The sequence below is a fragment of the Acanthochromis polyacanthus genome, chromosome 1, assembly GCF_021347895.1.
Source record: "Acanthochromis polyacanthus isolate Apoly-LR-REF ecotype Palm Island chromosome 1, KAUST_Apoly_ChrSc, whole genome shotgun sequence".
Classification (NCBI taxonomy): Eukaryota; Metazoa; Chordata; class Actinopteri; family Pomacentridae; genus Acanthochromis; species Acanthochromis polyacanthus.
Window position 1 is genome coordinate 21,227,118 of NC_067113.1, and position 16,372 is coordinate 21,243,489.

A 16,372-nucleotide genomic window follows, 5' to 3' on the forward strand; every position below is an offset into this window, starting at 1 on the left:
TGAAATCTGTGGTCACGAATGCATCTGTTTTTGTTTGTGATTTTAATTAATGTCTCCAAAAAAAGCTATTTTCACCTAGGCATATTAATGTGTTCCTGTTTGCTTGATGCTTTCCATGTAGGAGTTTTAAATTATGCACTTCTGTAGATGTGTTGCTCAGCACCTGGGCACAGCTGGAATAATTTCACATTTTCATAAAACAGAACATTTATTCAACATTTTCCCACACATATGTTTTGTTTCATTTAATATCTGCATGTTCGGTGATGAAATTGTCATAAATCACTGACATATTTTTCAACATATCTTTTGCCTAACAAAGTATAAAGTTGTTTGAAGCTGAAAAAGACAAAAAAATATAAACAAACAAAAAAAAACTAGCAACTAACAGGTCACAATGAACCTCAAAGCCCCACAACACCAAACAGAGGAGATGAGCTTCAGTTGTATATAAAAAGAAGAAATAAGGACATTAAAAAAGTCAATATCATAATCTGTTTGAAACTTACTAAACATATTTTTTACATTTGTCACTTTAATATACTGCATTATTTTGCCTTGTTACTAAACTTTGTCAACTCACACAAATGCAACGCAGTAGCCTGACAGCAAAATAACTGCATTAATACAAAGTTCACAAGAATATGTACCATAAACTGAATCATACTAACATGCTGCAAAAGAAAAGTGCAACTTCCAGAACTAAAGAAGCCAAAGTAACATTTTTAAAGAAACAATTCCAATTCTTAATCTCATGAAGTTACTGATCCCAGGAGTTATATCATCCAGCACTCAACAAGCCTTTTAAACTAGTTTTTGTACAGATTAAATCAAAAGATTAAATAATTACTGAACAACAGGGGTGCTGGTATTTGAACTTTTAATCTGGACAAAGGCTGTTTTACTTTGTCTGTAAGCTAAGCTAACTAGCTGCTGGATGTAGCCTCATATTTAAATAAGTGGCAGCGACTTTCTCAGCTAACTCGACATCATGCAGTTAATAAACACATTTGTCAACTACTCCTCCTCTGAAGATTTTTACTTTGTGATTGTTTACCAGGTTTCGTTCTTATGCAGAGCAGTAGGATCTGTCCATACGCTGGCAGCGCTATCAGTGCAAACCTGTTTTCAGTTCACATTTTCAGCTTTGTGAATGTGCTTGGAGTCACTGCATTAAAAATGAGTCGCACTGCAGAGTTACAGAAGTTCATGTTTGGGCGTCTCTGTGTGCAGAGATGCGACGTTAAAGATACAACATGAAACCACGCTGATTCCAGAGTGAGACAAAAACAGTGACACTGACCGTCCTGCTTGTCAGTAGCTCATATTTAAACTCATCAGTTTTAAGTGGCTGGGTCAAGAAGGCAATGGTCACCCATCTATGGTCCCCATGCATCTAATGAGCAGTTTCTCTGTCTGAAAAGTTGCATCGAATGCAAAGTCATCTTTCCAGCTCTTGCACAAATGAGCCGAGCTCTTGCCATCCCATCGTGGATGGCTCTTCCAGCATTTCCTGTATCCCAGGTTATGAGTAGATGGACCAGTAGATAATGTTAAAAAGGATGTACGCTCCAGGAAAGACAACCCTCGAGTACTTGTCTATGGCGTGGGTGTCTATCCAGATGTTCACGTAGCCTCTGGATGGCTTCACCTGGCCTGTGATTTGTGGGTCATTCAGTGCCACCTGGGCCAAAATTCGCTCCTGGCGGCCGCCGTTTTCTGGCATCCCATAATTCCCTGTGGTGTTCACATCCATGGACCCGTAGCCAGTGATCTGGGGGTCGATCATCATCTCGTCCGGGTTTCCAATGCCACAAGTACACGGCAGCTGAGTGAAAACACAAAGAAGAAGACAAAAAAAACAAAGACAAAGTAATTTTGGTGTTTATGCCCGACTTCATTTGAATGCATAAAACTAACATGAGAATTTAAATTTATTAGTTTCTTCAATGTTTATCATTTTTCTGCACTCAGAGCCTTTAAATAACTTTGTTATGAAACATTTATAGACGGATGTTTGTGCTGGAAATGATCCTCGGGGTACGTGGGCAATTTGGCTCCATATGCTGCAGCAGTTGGCAGATGAAGAATAGCAAGACAGTCCACGAGCTGTAGTCCCAGAAATAATTTGCCATGGCCCTGAGTGCAGCTTAAAGTGAGCCAATTTAGAAAATATTTATCAGCTTATTGGAAATGCGTATAAGTTATTAACTCATGTTGCTACCAGTTTAGAAATATTTCAATGTATTAAATTTTTTTATCATAAAATTAGGTCAGCCTTATTCGAGTAGAGTTAAAGAGATGCATTAATTCTTCTCTTTATCTTTCTGGAAATGCCTCCTTTGCTACTTTAATATGTAAGTCTTTCTTATTTGTAATAAATGACATTCTATCCACAAGATAGATGAGATTAAAGCAGTTTAAATTGGTCAGGAGACCTTTAAATTTATGTGAGCTATCGTGGACTTCCACAGATTAGTAACACAATAAAAAGTGAAAAAGAACATATAATATAGGCTTTGACAACAGCTTTTGGCCACGCCCACTTAGGAAAATAATCCAGGTATGATGGGTACAACAAACCTGAAATCTATCCTTGAGGTGGATTCTACAGGATTTAGCTAAAACTGGAACTAGAAGTGAACTGACATTTTCAAACCAAAAACAAGTTTTTTTTAAAAAACAATTATCTTTCATTATTTATCCAAAATATCAGATTTTTGCATCATTATTCTTTACATCAAATTAGATGCTGATTTCCGTTAAAAATGTAAGAATAAAACAAAAACATTTTTGTTGTTTTTTAGCTAGTCTTGGGAACATTTTAGTTATTGAAGAACAGCCCCATCTCCCCATCTGGATACAAAAATTACTGCAAGAATGCCGGATTAACAACAGACAGTGGGCAACAGCTCAGAACAAAAAAAATGAAATAAACACTTACTCTCTCCCTCAGCTTCCTCTCTTTCCTCTCCTGCACGGTGGAGAGGTAGTTAACCGCTGCGTACTCTATCACCGACAGGAAGACAAAGACAAAACTGACCCAGAGGTAAATGTCCACTGCTTTAATGTAGGAGACCCGCGGCATGGAGGCGTTGACCCCGGTGATGATGGTGGACATGGTCAGCACTGTGGTGATGCCTGGAGGCGAGACACAAACAGTTTAGTCACAGCCGTGCTGTTATTTATTCTATGACGGCGTTGGGAGGTCAAATCTAAATTCTGAAGATCATAGAAAGGGCGGTACGTGAGATGCTAGTACTAGCAGTATGACATTAGAAGCTGCATTTTACCCTACAGTTCATTGCAGAAGAGGTCAAAATAACACAAACATACAGTATTTCTTCAACAAATTGTTTTTTTAAATTTAGATTTATAGGAATCCTAGCTGCATGTCCAAAGAGATTGCAAGGCAGGGTTGACTACTAGGCGGTTCACTGCTTTGGTCAAAATATCTCTATTAGACTGTCCATCAAGTGTTTGTGGCTATTATGGGATAAATTTGTGGGTTTGATACCTGCATTTTAACATTTTTGGAGAACTCAGACTTTCTACATGACGCCACTATGAGGACAGATATTCAGATTATGTGGTTTATGATGGAATACTCACAAAACAAATGACTTGCATACATTTCAGTTGTATAGTCCTTTAATTTAAGATCTGATTAGCGAGCCTTAGCATGCATCTGGTAAACATGGGAGCCGTCATACGGGTTAAACATCAGCAGGTGTTAGTAGGTTATTTGTGAGCTCTGTAGCATTCAGCCTCACAAATTTTTTACTGTGGTTGTAAACTCTTAGTTTTGCTCTGTGATCTTTGCTTAACTCTTGTTGATTGACTTCCGCTGTTTGGGAAACAAAAGGGCATTGTCACATAGTGGAGAAACAATAGAAAGCTCAGAGGAGAGAGACAAAGCAACAAAGATCCTCGGCTGTTCAAGGTCTACGTCTCATCAGTCACAAAATAAAAACCACTGACAGGTAAAATGAATAACATCGATCGTCTTGCTACAATGCCATGTTCAGCTGGGAAAAATTGCATCCTGGCATTCATGTGAATTTCGCGTGAATTTCACTTTTTTGCTTATTACTTTTGAGGACTTTACAAGAGCAGTTCTCCTCATCGATTGCAGTCCCCCCCCAGCAGAGTCATGCATCTTATCTCACCACAAAAACTGCTCAGGAGCAACTCAAGTAACACAAATACCCCAAAGGTTTCAGCTTGCCCTCCAAACTCCCCAGATCTCCCCAATCCGACAGACAGACAACCCAACAGGCCAGACCGCCAACATCCCGTGGCCAGAAAACACCAGACACCTTAGGCACCAGAAGGATCCATCATTGGTATATTTTCACATACAAGGCAATACTTGGACTACTGCCCACCTATATTTGCTCCTTAACGGCACAGAAAAGTTGTGATCTTCATTCGCGCCATTCACAAGATTATCTGTTGGTTTCAGTTCCATATTTTCGTACTGAACTAGGTAAAAGGGTTTTGTTTATTCTGCAACGTCTGCCTGGAATATGTTGCAAAAGGACTGGAAATTAACTGATTTAGTCTCATTGAGTGCCTTTAAATCTAAACTGTGAGTTCTTGTGGCCATTTCCACAACATGCAACTTATTTTTTATAACTTGCTTGTAAATTTAATTATTATCATTTTTTAATTTTTAATTTTTCGTATTTTAATTATGTTTTAACTGTGTAATTTTATGAAAATGTTATGTACTTTGTACTTGCTGCGGCCTATCTTGGCCAGGACTCCACTGAAAAAGAGGTTCTTGATCTCAACGGGATCTCTCCTGGTTAAATAAAGGGTAAATACAAATAAAAGACAATTAGAGTCCATGTTTCTGCAGGTCAGAGCTTTTCTGGCTTCTTGAGGGGATCTATACAACATTAAACAGGTGGTTCTAATGTGACTGATTAGTGTCAATGCGACAGGGTGTGCCAACCACTTCAGTAGAGCATTTTAATGCGTTACAGTCCAAAAAATAGACTGTCCTAGAAACCAAGAAGTAATCCGTTTTTTCTCTCATAGGACAAAGAAAGGCAACAGATTGTCTCATTGCTATTCTCGTCCTTCATTTCTTGAACAGAATCATAATTTAGTCATGCTAAATTCATCGCAAAGGTCATCCAACAAGTGGGAGAGCCTCTCCTACCGAGTGGAACCCTCGCGGGGACGGCTCTGCGGTCGATCCAGAAGGACACCCAGGAGAGCATGACCATCAGAGTGGCGGGGAAGTAAGTCTGCAGCAGGAAGAAGAAGATGTGGCGCCGCAGGGTGAAGTGAATGTACAAGCGATTGTACCAGCCTAGGAAGAAGAAATGTCACATTATACACATATTGTCATATGCTTGCTGTTGATACACTGTATCAATGCTTGAAGAGCAGGTTTCGCAGCTATTCTGGCAAAGAAAGATAGGACGCAAAATCCTTTTTATGCTGCAGGTTGCTCTTGCGAGCCAGGAAGTGACATGTGGTTGTAAGGAGGCTGAAAGGCTTCCACAGCAACATACAAGTGGTTGGCAGGGGTTTGACTCATTCCGTCCTGTAATAAGGATTAAATATCAGTACATTAAAGGGACACCTCATGTAGGGAAACATTTAGTTAGAAACGGTCAGCTAAGTAAAATGAGATTCACTGAAGTTGCAATTCATTTGTGATCTACTTTCACATGCATGAAGCACACATCTGGCTCATTTACATAATCAGTCTGCTGGAAATCAGTCTGTATTTCACAGATTGGCGTGTTGTGGATTGCAATACCTGTGCTGCTATAGAAAGCCAGCTTGGTGGTGGTGTGGAATTTCTGGATGAGGAACTGGGACAGAGATATTCTGTCATCTGTGTTCAGGGATTCGTTGCCTTTCTTCCAGTACAGCATCAGATCGTCATCTGTGTACGCATCTGCAGGGAAAATATTTGGAAGCAGGTACATCAAGTAACAAACCAAATCAGGACAGACTCAGAGCAAGACAATGCGGCATGTTAATGTGAACAAAATGAGCGACAAGGAAGATAAAGAAAAGTGACAAAACTTCAACACTAAATCCCAACGAGCAGTCTCTAGAGGCTGTGATGTTCACATGTACACCTCAGTCTTAGAGCTTTACCAGTGATGGAGTTGTAGGAAGGGTGCTGGGAGGGGGAGGAAGCCTCTTAAAAAAATAAGCAGTGCTCCCTTTGAAGCATGATTCAGCTCAAAAACTTTAATGGCGTGATGTATCTGAGATTTCATGAGATATCTGATGTGCAAAGTTGGCACTGTTGGCTCAGGAGGGTGCAAGAAGAAAGACTGTCTGAGATGGAAGTCAGAATCTTTTTGAGCAGCATTGGGATTGCACTTAAAGTTTCACTAAACACGCTAGAATTCATCCTCTGGGAACCATGAAGACACAGATAGCATTCTCTGTTATGATATATGTAGAGAATATTATGACAAAGTGTCAGTACACATTTTGGTATGTTTGAGAGAGAGTCAGTGTTCAGGTGGATGGACAGACTGACAATTTATGCTCACGGGGGGGGGGGGGGGGGGGGGGGGGAGTGTGTCTGGCCGACATATTTTACTGTATAATGATAAATCCACTCACAGCTTTCAATTTCCAGTGAGCAGGTTTGGGTGTCCAAAGGGAAGCGGCTGAGATCCATATTGCACATGGCGGTGACTGTGACTCTGCAGGGAGAACAGAAAGCAAACATTCACTGCAATTCAACATCTAAAAGGAAAATAGATTGAAGGTTAGGGGCTCAATTTTCTTTAGGGTATATAGGCTACTTTAGTTGAGCAACACCAACACAAATAGAGACTCAGGCTGGTGTGTTTTGTGTTTGATAGTGAGGCAAATCTGTCGGGAAGTCTTATTTTTTGTAACACTTGCCACCTCTGAGTGCTCAACCTGTGATTGTTCTACTCTAGCGCTCCTTTCGTCGTCTCCCTTTAGCACTTTTATCCATTTTCCCGCCTATTTTTCATCAGACGCCATGTTGTCGTTGCAAGTACAAATCGGTTACTTTCCTCATTCAAGTGAAGGCTAAAAAGTCCACACAGCCATTTGACATTTTCCACTTAAAAACTCTGCTGCACTGATTACAATTATTGAGTGTTGCTGAAAAATGCTGGTGGACCCGCTGAGAAACTCAACCCAGCAAATCAGCAGTGACCTTTCCACAACCGTGTAAATGACTTTGTGCTGCGTTTGTTTTCAGCTTTTCCTGTCTCTGTAGAATAGAACTTTTTTTTTGCTGGGATGTTTTGTGATTATTTTTTCATTACAAAATAAAAGAAACCCTTCCCTTTACTGCCGCATTAATATACAAAATGCTTGCAAGAGCATTTTGCAGGATTACGAAAGAAAGGCACTGGGTATCTCAGAGGAAGTTGTTTTTTCCTTTGTCTGAGCTTAAATGAGACAAAAAAAAAGCAGTTGTCGGTGTGTTCACCTGAGACTGTAGAGCACATTGCCGTCGGGATAAACCCTCAGCATGACGTTGTCCGTGGTGGTGTCGTGGATGAAAGAGCGTTTGGAGTGGACAAAGAACATGTCAGGAACCCAGATTTTCTTCACCAAGCGGCTGTCGAAGGTCATGCTCTGGTTGTTGGTGCTTTGAAACGACAGCCGCTCGTCCTTCCAGTAGTGACGCAGGTACAGTGTCATGGTGAAGTCCTGTAGGGAGTAAAGAAAAAAAACTAGTGTTGTGCCAAGTGGTGCCAATGGAGAAAAAAAAATGTATAAATACCCCATTACAAGGTAAATCTAGCATTCAAAGCTCCTTTTGTGCCCAATGTGATGGAAAAATGACATGTATGATGCTATTCGATTGTTAGAAATGATGCCTTATTGTAGTATTTTTGCTTTTGTAGCTGTTCAAAGAGGAGATAGTCTGAAACACTTAATATAGGAAATCTAGTCTGTGCATCAAAAATCTGGGAGTACAAAGTGCAAATATTGGTTAATTTGATGTCAGATCTGAGATATTTAGAGTACAAATATATATTTCTTTCTCCAACGTATGGACTAGAAAAAGAAAGCAACAAGAAAACAGAAAGAACAACTACCTCACAGTTTCTCTCAACTACAGCACCAGGTGAGCAATTTTCCACCATTCCGCACTGTGCCTTGAAACCTGTAATTTGAAGTTCTTATAAAAAAGGAAAAAAAAGCTATTTTATACTCACCATATCCACCTCGGAGATGGTGTCTAGGCTTTCAACCTGAACATCTACTCCAACAGGAATTGGAGGACCTAAAAGAAAAAAGACACATGTCAGATATGTGTGTGCATGGATGTTATTTTCCAGCATAGAAGCTGATTTTCTGTGTGGTCATGAATGCCACAGTGAGTAGAGCAGTCAGCTGGATCATTACAGAGACTGTTTGAGCCAAGCTAATGCAGATCTTTATCCAGTTACACTTTCCAGCTTGTACTGTCTGAGCTATAGTGTACAAATACTTGATTCAGACTTTCTCACCTCCAAATGCTGGTCTCATGGTAAAATCGTGGTCGTCTATTCTCAGGAGCTGCTCAGATTTTGTCATTGGGGACTTCGTCATGTCTGGACTTCGCTTGTAAATGGGGCTGTAGAACGGTAAAAGAACAACGCATGATTAAAACGAGTAACGCAAAGATTTCAGCGTCAGGTTTAATTAGGAAAGGGATTTCTGATTTAGGGCTTTTAAAACTTGCCTCCCAGATTTGTGGCCTCCACCCCCATCCATTCTGGTGTCTCTTCGTGACCTGTTAATTAAGATAATCTTAAGAACATCTGGCACAACACAGCAGATCACCATACAAGTACATTTGACTCCATTTTTTCTGTTCTACTTGGAATGCAGTCAGTTTAAATACTTTAATATCAATTAAACACTTTAAACTGAGTAGAGCTAAAATGATAAATCTTTTAACTGATCTACAAAAAACTCATTGTTAACTGAACAGGCAACTAATTTTTCCAGCCAAATATATTTTTCTTGCTACTTTTTAAATCGTTTGTTGTCCCTTTTTCCCCACTTTATTTCTATTCTTATTTCCCAGGTTTTTTCTTACCTTTTCTGGTCTTCACTTAAAGTATTTGTCCTGTGTATTACTATTTTAACGTATTACTTTTTAATTCTGTTTGTGTCTCCATTGACACACTTAGACACCCAGATTGCTCTTCTATTTAGGCATTGAAGTTAGCTTATTTTCCTTACAGACTTTATATTTACTAATCTTGATTTATTCTCATGTTGCTATTATTTTTCTTTGCAATATCTGGCACAAGAAATTTCTTCTAAACTTCCATCTTATCTTGTATTTTTACAGGGTAGGTATTTGCTGCAGGCTTTCAAACATTTGGAGTTATTGTTTTGTCTATGTGAACCGAAATATGTTGCTGTTTTCTCTGTGAAACTGAAATAGGCATCAACCCCTATTCCTGTCATTTTACAAATAAAACGACAAAAAGAACCAGCTTTTATTTTGAGATATCACTGATATTTATGTCATTTTAAAGCCTACATCTGCGTTGGTTTGAGTAGCAGCCAACCCTTTACAATAGAGGTAGTACATCTGGTTGCATCATACACATTTTTTTCCACACACTACACAGAGATCAAAAGGGCATTTCCTCATCACATTTAAATCCAAGCGAGCTGGCTCTTTTTCTAGTGTCACTTTTCAAAAGGGGGCTTCCTCTGTATACTTGTGTGTCTTCAGGCAGCATTTCCAGGCCACCAACAGAGAGAGAGAGAGAGAGAGAGAATGATGAATTCCAAAAACCCTAAAATGGATTAATAGAGTAGAGCATGCTGTGACAGACAGAGCCAAATCCCTGTGACAACCACCGACATGCATTAAGGAAACACCATAGAAGAAGACAGGTGAGATGAAGGGGCTGCATAAAAAAAATGAAGAAAAAAAGAACCCACGACGAGGGCAAAATGAAACAGTAAGAAGGGTTTTGCTGGGTGCCGGCTGCAGCGTTCGGAGGGGCAACGGGTGCTACTCGTCTGCGTCTATCCAGCAGCTGGTTCCTAATCCTCTTGGCAGAAATGGCTCTCCAATCCCCTTCCTGCCTGCCTACACCACACAGCAAACTGCCTGTCTGCTCTGCTCTGTGTGGCCCGACATTGTTTTCTGCAGCCGAGGGCCTGCATGCTTGCATCGCTGCAGGGGCCGCATCCGGGTTAATGGGCCACATTTCTGCCGAGGTCACTGTGAACACATTAATGTGCGCTGGCCGGGAGCATTAGGAAGAACTCAGCTGAGAAAAAGAGGTTTAAAGTCGACAGGCCGATATGAACCAACAGATGGATGCATGTAATGTGTTTTTTAGTCATATTATACTACAAGAATCACTGGCCTATTTACATTTGCATAAAATTATCAACAAAAACTGTGCTTCAGTTGCTTTTCCTTGAACATTTGGCAGTTCACGATTTGAAATGAATAGTTTCGTCAGGGTTAGCTGCTTCTAGCTTTGGGTGACAGTTTGATTTGGCGTTTTTGTTGTTGGTGTTTTTGTGGGATTTTCCTTGAAATTCCACGATTTAGAAACATTATCAAGCCACATTTTGCCCTTAGCTAAGTGTGATGTGAAGTAAACATACAGTTACTACGTTTTGAGATGATTCATTCTCTCTCATCAAAATGTGCCTTTCTGTCACCAAAACCATCCAGCCACCTCTCCACATTATCCTTTAAACCTCGTGAGGGTTTTCTCTCTCCTCAGATGTTTTCTTATGAGGGACTCCGCTGTCCTACACAAATCCTGCCCTCTCCGCTCTTCCTCCTCAAAGCAAGCGAGCGAAGAAGGGAAAAAACTCCCACAAACCCACGCCAGCAGCGCCCAGACGCTTCTGCAATTTCACAGTCAAGAGACGAAGACTTGCAGTGATGAGAAACACAGGGAGAGGAAGAGCTGGACTCCTCCATGAGTGTTTGAGATATTTCCCCCCTCTCTCTCTTTTGCTGGAAGAGGAATGAGAGATTTACATTTGATTTGTATTCACACACTGTGCATGTCAGCAGAGAGAAGACTGATGCGAGAGGACTTTTAACTAGTTGTGGGGGGGGAAAAAACAGCGAGATGCAGACTTGATAACAAGATGACACCGGCATTTAAAGATTACAGAGCGGCTTTGAGCCACTTGTGCTTACTGCCTTTTGCAGATTTGCCACAAATGATTACGATTGTGATCCTCGTGTACTTAATGGTCATCTTAATCACCTTGCAGCTTGCTAAATGACTGTAATTTCAGGGAGGATTGTTTAGATTTGAAAAGGCAGCTTTGACACTGCACTATTCAGCACAGCTGTTTGATAGTTGCTCGTGTTGCACATATGGACCGACGTGTTTATTAGGCTCAGACGGATGAGAGTGCTAATAGTGAGCAGATTGCTGTTCGACGTCGCCTGTGATCTATAAATAACAGCCGTTATAGCATGAAGAGTGATACTGTATCTAAAGGCAGGGGGATTATGATTTGACAGGGTTTGTTGAATATATTAAGTGGATGCAAATCATTCAACGCTGATAGCATTATGAGGCGTACAGTGCTGTACTTTGCCTGCTTGGGAAAAAAATAAAAAATCTTATCATCTTCACCAGAGACAGCTTCTCACTCGAGGCTGGAGGCTACGATTGGACGCCGTGCTAATGTTTCAACAAGAGAATTTTTGTATAAATACACGCTGGAAAAGAAGCCAATCTACACTGGTCATTTATGGTCATTTTTTTCTTACATTGTGGAGTGACACAAAGAGCAAATATGTCACAGTACATCTGGATTTTTCTCAGCCAGGCATTGATTTGTTGACGGTATTGAATCTCTTTGAAAAGTTCCTTTAACTTGAGGTGAAGCAACTACACTGGACTTTATTAATTAACGGACAGAATTAATCAGCAGCTGTTTTGATAATCTCAAAAACACTTAAGTACCTCCTCACATGTGTTGCTTTTTTCATTTTTTGTCTTAGCAAATTGAATATTCTTGGGTTTTGGACTCTTGTTTGGACAAAACAAGCATCCTGAACACTTTTAAAGGATGTTATTGGTATTTTTCTTTTAGAATTAGAGCTCAGTAGACTAAATAATAACTGAATGATTGTATAAATAAACTGTTGATTGCTCTCAACAGGTGTAAAACATTTTTGACTTGGAAACATGCTGTACAGTGATGACAAACTAACTCCAAAAATTCAAATTTATTGTGACAGTTTTGCTGTGAATGTGAACTACCATAAATTTGACAAATATATTTAGGTGATTTCACAGCTGCCACACATAATCAATTAATATTCGCTTCCACTGCAACTAAATCACAGAAAAACAATCCAATGTTGATGCTTTGCTTCCTATAAGTCATGTTTCCTCCAATTCAAGACTGCACCACCACATTCTGCAACCCGCATTTCACAGCAGTGATGAAATATTAAATATTCTCACTGGAGCTGAAATAATTGGGAACTTGGCACGATATTAAAAGAAAATAATATGCAACTATGTCCAGAATTCACCGTGTAAACAAAAATACCAAAGAACGTGGATTGCAGCTTCTAAAGATGAAAATATCTGCTGGTTTTGCTTTCATTACACGACAACAAACTGAATATAATTGGGTCTTTGTTGTTGGACACAAAGAAATAATCACCATATTAATCAAATGTGAAAATAATTGCTCCTTGCAGCAGTACTTTGTGCAAACCAGTATTGAGTACTGTGATAAAAAATTAATTAGTTTTGGCAATTTTGCACAATTTAAGTGCTCAGCTTTTTGAATACCTGACAGCAGTTTGACAAATATATAGTAAAGTGACCCTCAGTCTCATAAAATGTCTTCATTTTTTATGCTTAGTGGTGTGAATGTCACATTTCTTCCACTGCACGTATGTCGAATTCCAAACTAACAAATACAAACCTTTCTATTTAAAACACATCTGATGTCAAAGCCAGTTCAATCCATAATGTGCAGAAATGAGGATACTTTAATGAATCCCAGATCTGGTTCAGCCCCTGACTGAAAACATTTAATCCAATGGACGCATTAACGAGGCAGCAATTAGCCTAAATAATCACCTGAAAATGACATTGACTACAACTGCTGCCGGGAGGGAAAACGGTCATTAACTGGCCTGCAGCAGTTGTGGGGCAAGAGAACACAGCATTCACCAGTAGTACATAAATAGATGTGGGGATTTAGGTCTCCCTCTCTCTCTCTCTCTCTCTCTCTCTCTCTCTCTCTCTCTCTTTGGTCTCCAATCTGCTGTCTGAAAAAGTCTGTTTCCAGAGGGGGAGGGAGCAGCACAGGTGACACAGGAAACACTGGACAACACTGTGTGCACCTTAAAAAACCTCTAACTGAACATAATGAAGTTGTTAAGGGAACTTCACACCAGTTAATCTGCACATTCTTGCATTAAACGTCTAATTTACACCCTGCCAAAACAATAAAATCACGCACACTAGTGTTTCTATTCAACACACTGGACATTCAGGACTTTGTTGGTATTACCTGCTTTGTTTGTAGGTTTCCAGCTTGTGACCTCTCGACTGGACCATCTTCCCAGCTGCACCGGCGAGCCAAACACAGAAGAGCACAAGAACCGCATCCACCTGCATGGTTCACATTCCCTAGAGGACGGACCTCCGCTGTCAATCAGAATCGACTCCCCTCCAGGGTTTGGAGCACTCTGCCTTCCTGAGACATTCCCTTCTCCAGCGCCGGAGCCGGTAACAAGGAGGGGAAAAACGGCAACGGCAGCAGCTACACTGTGCTATTCTACGGCCTGAGTGGAAAACATCCTACGGTGCTTAATCTCCACAGTGGGAAAAGCAATTTTGACTAAACCCATAAATCCTTGAGCGTCAGATGGTACAGATTTGATCCCTCCAGCGGCGGATGTGCCTGCCTCTCTGTGCGCTGCTGTTCTCAGATATCCTGCACTCTGATGTGCTCTACTCCACTTTGCACCGCCCAGAAACACCAATTCTCACAATGATGCAGCATGCTCATTTGTAAGGTCAACGGTTTAGAGATGCAGACGTGCAGAGGCTGAGGCGAGGCACTGTGCCTGATCTCAAAAGGCTTCTCGGCTCCTTCTGATGCTGGAATTGCGTGTTGACATTTCACCAAAAACATAAAAGATGTACGAGGAGGCATTTCTGCTCGGTGATTGCAGGATTTCAGTTTTGCTTAAATTTAAACTCAGACAGGGTTTATATTTTGTGACTGCGCAGCGATTTTGTTTCTGCCTTCTGTGGTGTTTTTCACTGTTTTTTCTCAGGGGACTCACATTGGGGAATATATTTTTGGATGCCCCAAAAGCTAATTACACAGGTATATGTGTTGGCAGTAATAAGGCCAGCACAGCATTTTAATAAGAAACCTGCAAATACGCAGCATTCAGATGATACATGATATCTTGTGACATCAATAAAGCTCATGACTTTTAAATAATTGCCACATTTTTCAACACCGATTCGCTCCGAGAGTTTGCTGTCGGTGGCGACAAACGGCACTCAGCATGAGTCTGATCATCATTCACATATTATTCTGCTTCGAGAAACTGTGTTGATTCAATTTAGCAACAAACCAGAGGCTGCGTCACTATTTGTCTGTCAAACCGTGCTGCTGATCTGAATAAGCCAGTCACAAAAGGTCTCATCAGTGACGTCACCGCGCGCCTGACCATGTGTCCCCCTTTTTCTTTTTTCTTTTTCGTAGCAGGCTGAACAGTTGGATTATAAGATCATGAATTTGGGTTAGCTCCATCTATGTCAATCGAAAAAAAAACTGGTGTAAGTAATGTTAAGCATTGTTGCCGTTGCTGATTTCTTTACTGTAGCAGCTGAACGAGCATCTGGCAGCTGGAATACACATTAATTACACATTCACTTTAAGTTGCTGTGCTGAATTAAACTAGCCGAAAACACTTCGCACTGTCATTAAAAAAAGCTGTTTGAAAATGTACAAGTAAACTACAAAAGACAAGGAACATTCTACCTAATTATACGTTTAGGAGGATTCAAGTGAAGACATGACAAAATATTTTGAAAATATTGCAACATAATTTCATCCATGCATGCTTTTTTTCCCATCAAATATTAAAGAGAAATTAAATTTTAAAAACAGATCCTTGAGAAAAAACAAAAGGTCTTCCAAGTCTTGATTGTGAACTACTGGAGCTAAAGAACTTCATTTATTTATTATTATTATTATTATTATTTTTCACTTCATTGTTATTTCTGATTCTGTGGGATTTCTTTATTAATTTCTGTTGATTTAAGTGTAAATTTTTTTTCAGTTTAGTACTACATTGTGGTCTCATTTTTTCTCTTTGCTGTAGTAAACAGACATCAGTGTAATTAGTAGAGAACCCAATTTAACTTACTGCATCTTCCTTGTGATCAGAATTTTGAGTTATTAAGTCGTAGTTACAGCGTTGTCAGGGGTACATCCCTGATAAAATGAGGCAGCTTTGATGCTGCATTTAATTTTTGAATGCTAAAAATTTGCCACTAAATGGCAGTGAAGAACAGATTATCAGACATGCTGCAGTAAATCGTCAGTCAATATTTTCTTTTAAGATAAACACATAAAAAACTGAAAAGTATGCAGACTCTGAGTTCTGCAGGAAAAAATATGAAGAAAATCAGACTGACATTGCAAATCTCCTAACAAGTTTAAAGAATAAAGTTAGAACTTAGGACCCTACAATACTATATAATATCCAAATTTACCTAATTAAATTAAATGTTCCGATTAAGATCCTACAATGCTATTCATGGAAATTAGCCTAATTTGAATATTATGTTTAAAATCTAAAATATTATATAAAATACAAATTTACTTGACCAAATTAAATATTAAGCTTAAGAGCCTACACATTATGGATGCAAACTTTGTCTTATTTAAATATTAAACTTAAAATATTATACAAAACACAAAGTTGAGACCTTACAATATTATCTTTGCAATTTTGCATGACTTATTAAATGATTATTTAAAATACAAGTCAAAGAATAGCCTGCTACAGAATAGGATACATTTTTCTCAATAATAAGTTAATGTACAAATGTGACATAAGGTTTACATTTAATAATTCAGTTAAAAATTGCCCCAGGAATGAAACAGTGTCTTACCACTTCCACCTTTCTAGCAGACAGACTTGCACAGCTGGCCCACATAAAATGGGGTCAGAGCAGTACACAGGAACACGTTACTTCCTGTCATAAGCTGCTGCACTGCTTCTTACTCCACTATGATCTGTTTCGGACAATAAAATAATCTCAAGTGTTTCCAGTGCACCTCTGTCTTGCTGGATTTCAGAGCTCAGACAGATGCTGGTTGCTCTGTGCTGCAACCGCGTCACGGT

The 16,372-nt window shown here is 39.7% G+C and overlaps 1 protein-coding gene across 3 annotated transcripts; it reads right to left on the reverse strand.

The window, feature by feature from the left end:
- Positions 1 to 189: 189 nt before the first annotated feature.
- LOC110953243 (gamma-aminobutyric acid receptor subunit rho-1-like) lies at positions 190 to 16,361 on the reverse strand. Of its 3 annotated transcripts, none has more exons than XM_022197159.2 (11): positions 16,140 to 16,361; positions 13,510 to 13,628; positions 8,702 to 8,752; positions 8,487 to 8,593; positions 8,193 to 8,260; positions 7,457 to 7,680; positions 6,607 to 6,689; positions 5,780 to 5,920; positions 5,171 to 5,323; positions 2,945 to 3,141; positions 190 to 1,828 (listed from the first exon to the last, which is right to left on the reverse strand). In XM_022197159.2, the coding sequence occupies exons 2-11, from the start codon at positions 13,614 to 13,616 to the stop codon at positions 1,526 to 1,528; spliced, it is 1,434 nt and encodes a 477-aa protein (XP_022052851.1). In that variant the 5' UTR covers positions 13,617 to 13,628; positions 16,140 to 16,361; the 3' UTR covers positions 190 to 1,525. The 3 variants fall into 3 exon arrangements, with proteins under 3 accessions (XP_022052851.1, XP_051804451.1, XP_022052842.2); XM_051948491.1 differs by having other exon boundaries at positions 13,510 to 14,864; XM_022197150.2 differs by having other exon boundaries at positions 13,510 to 16,361.
- Between the last annotated feature and the right edge of the window lie 11 nt (positions 16,362 to 16,372).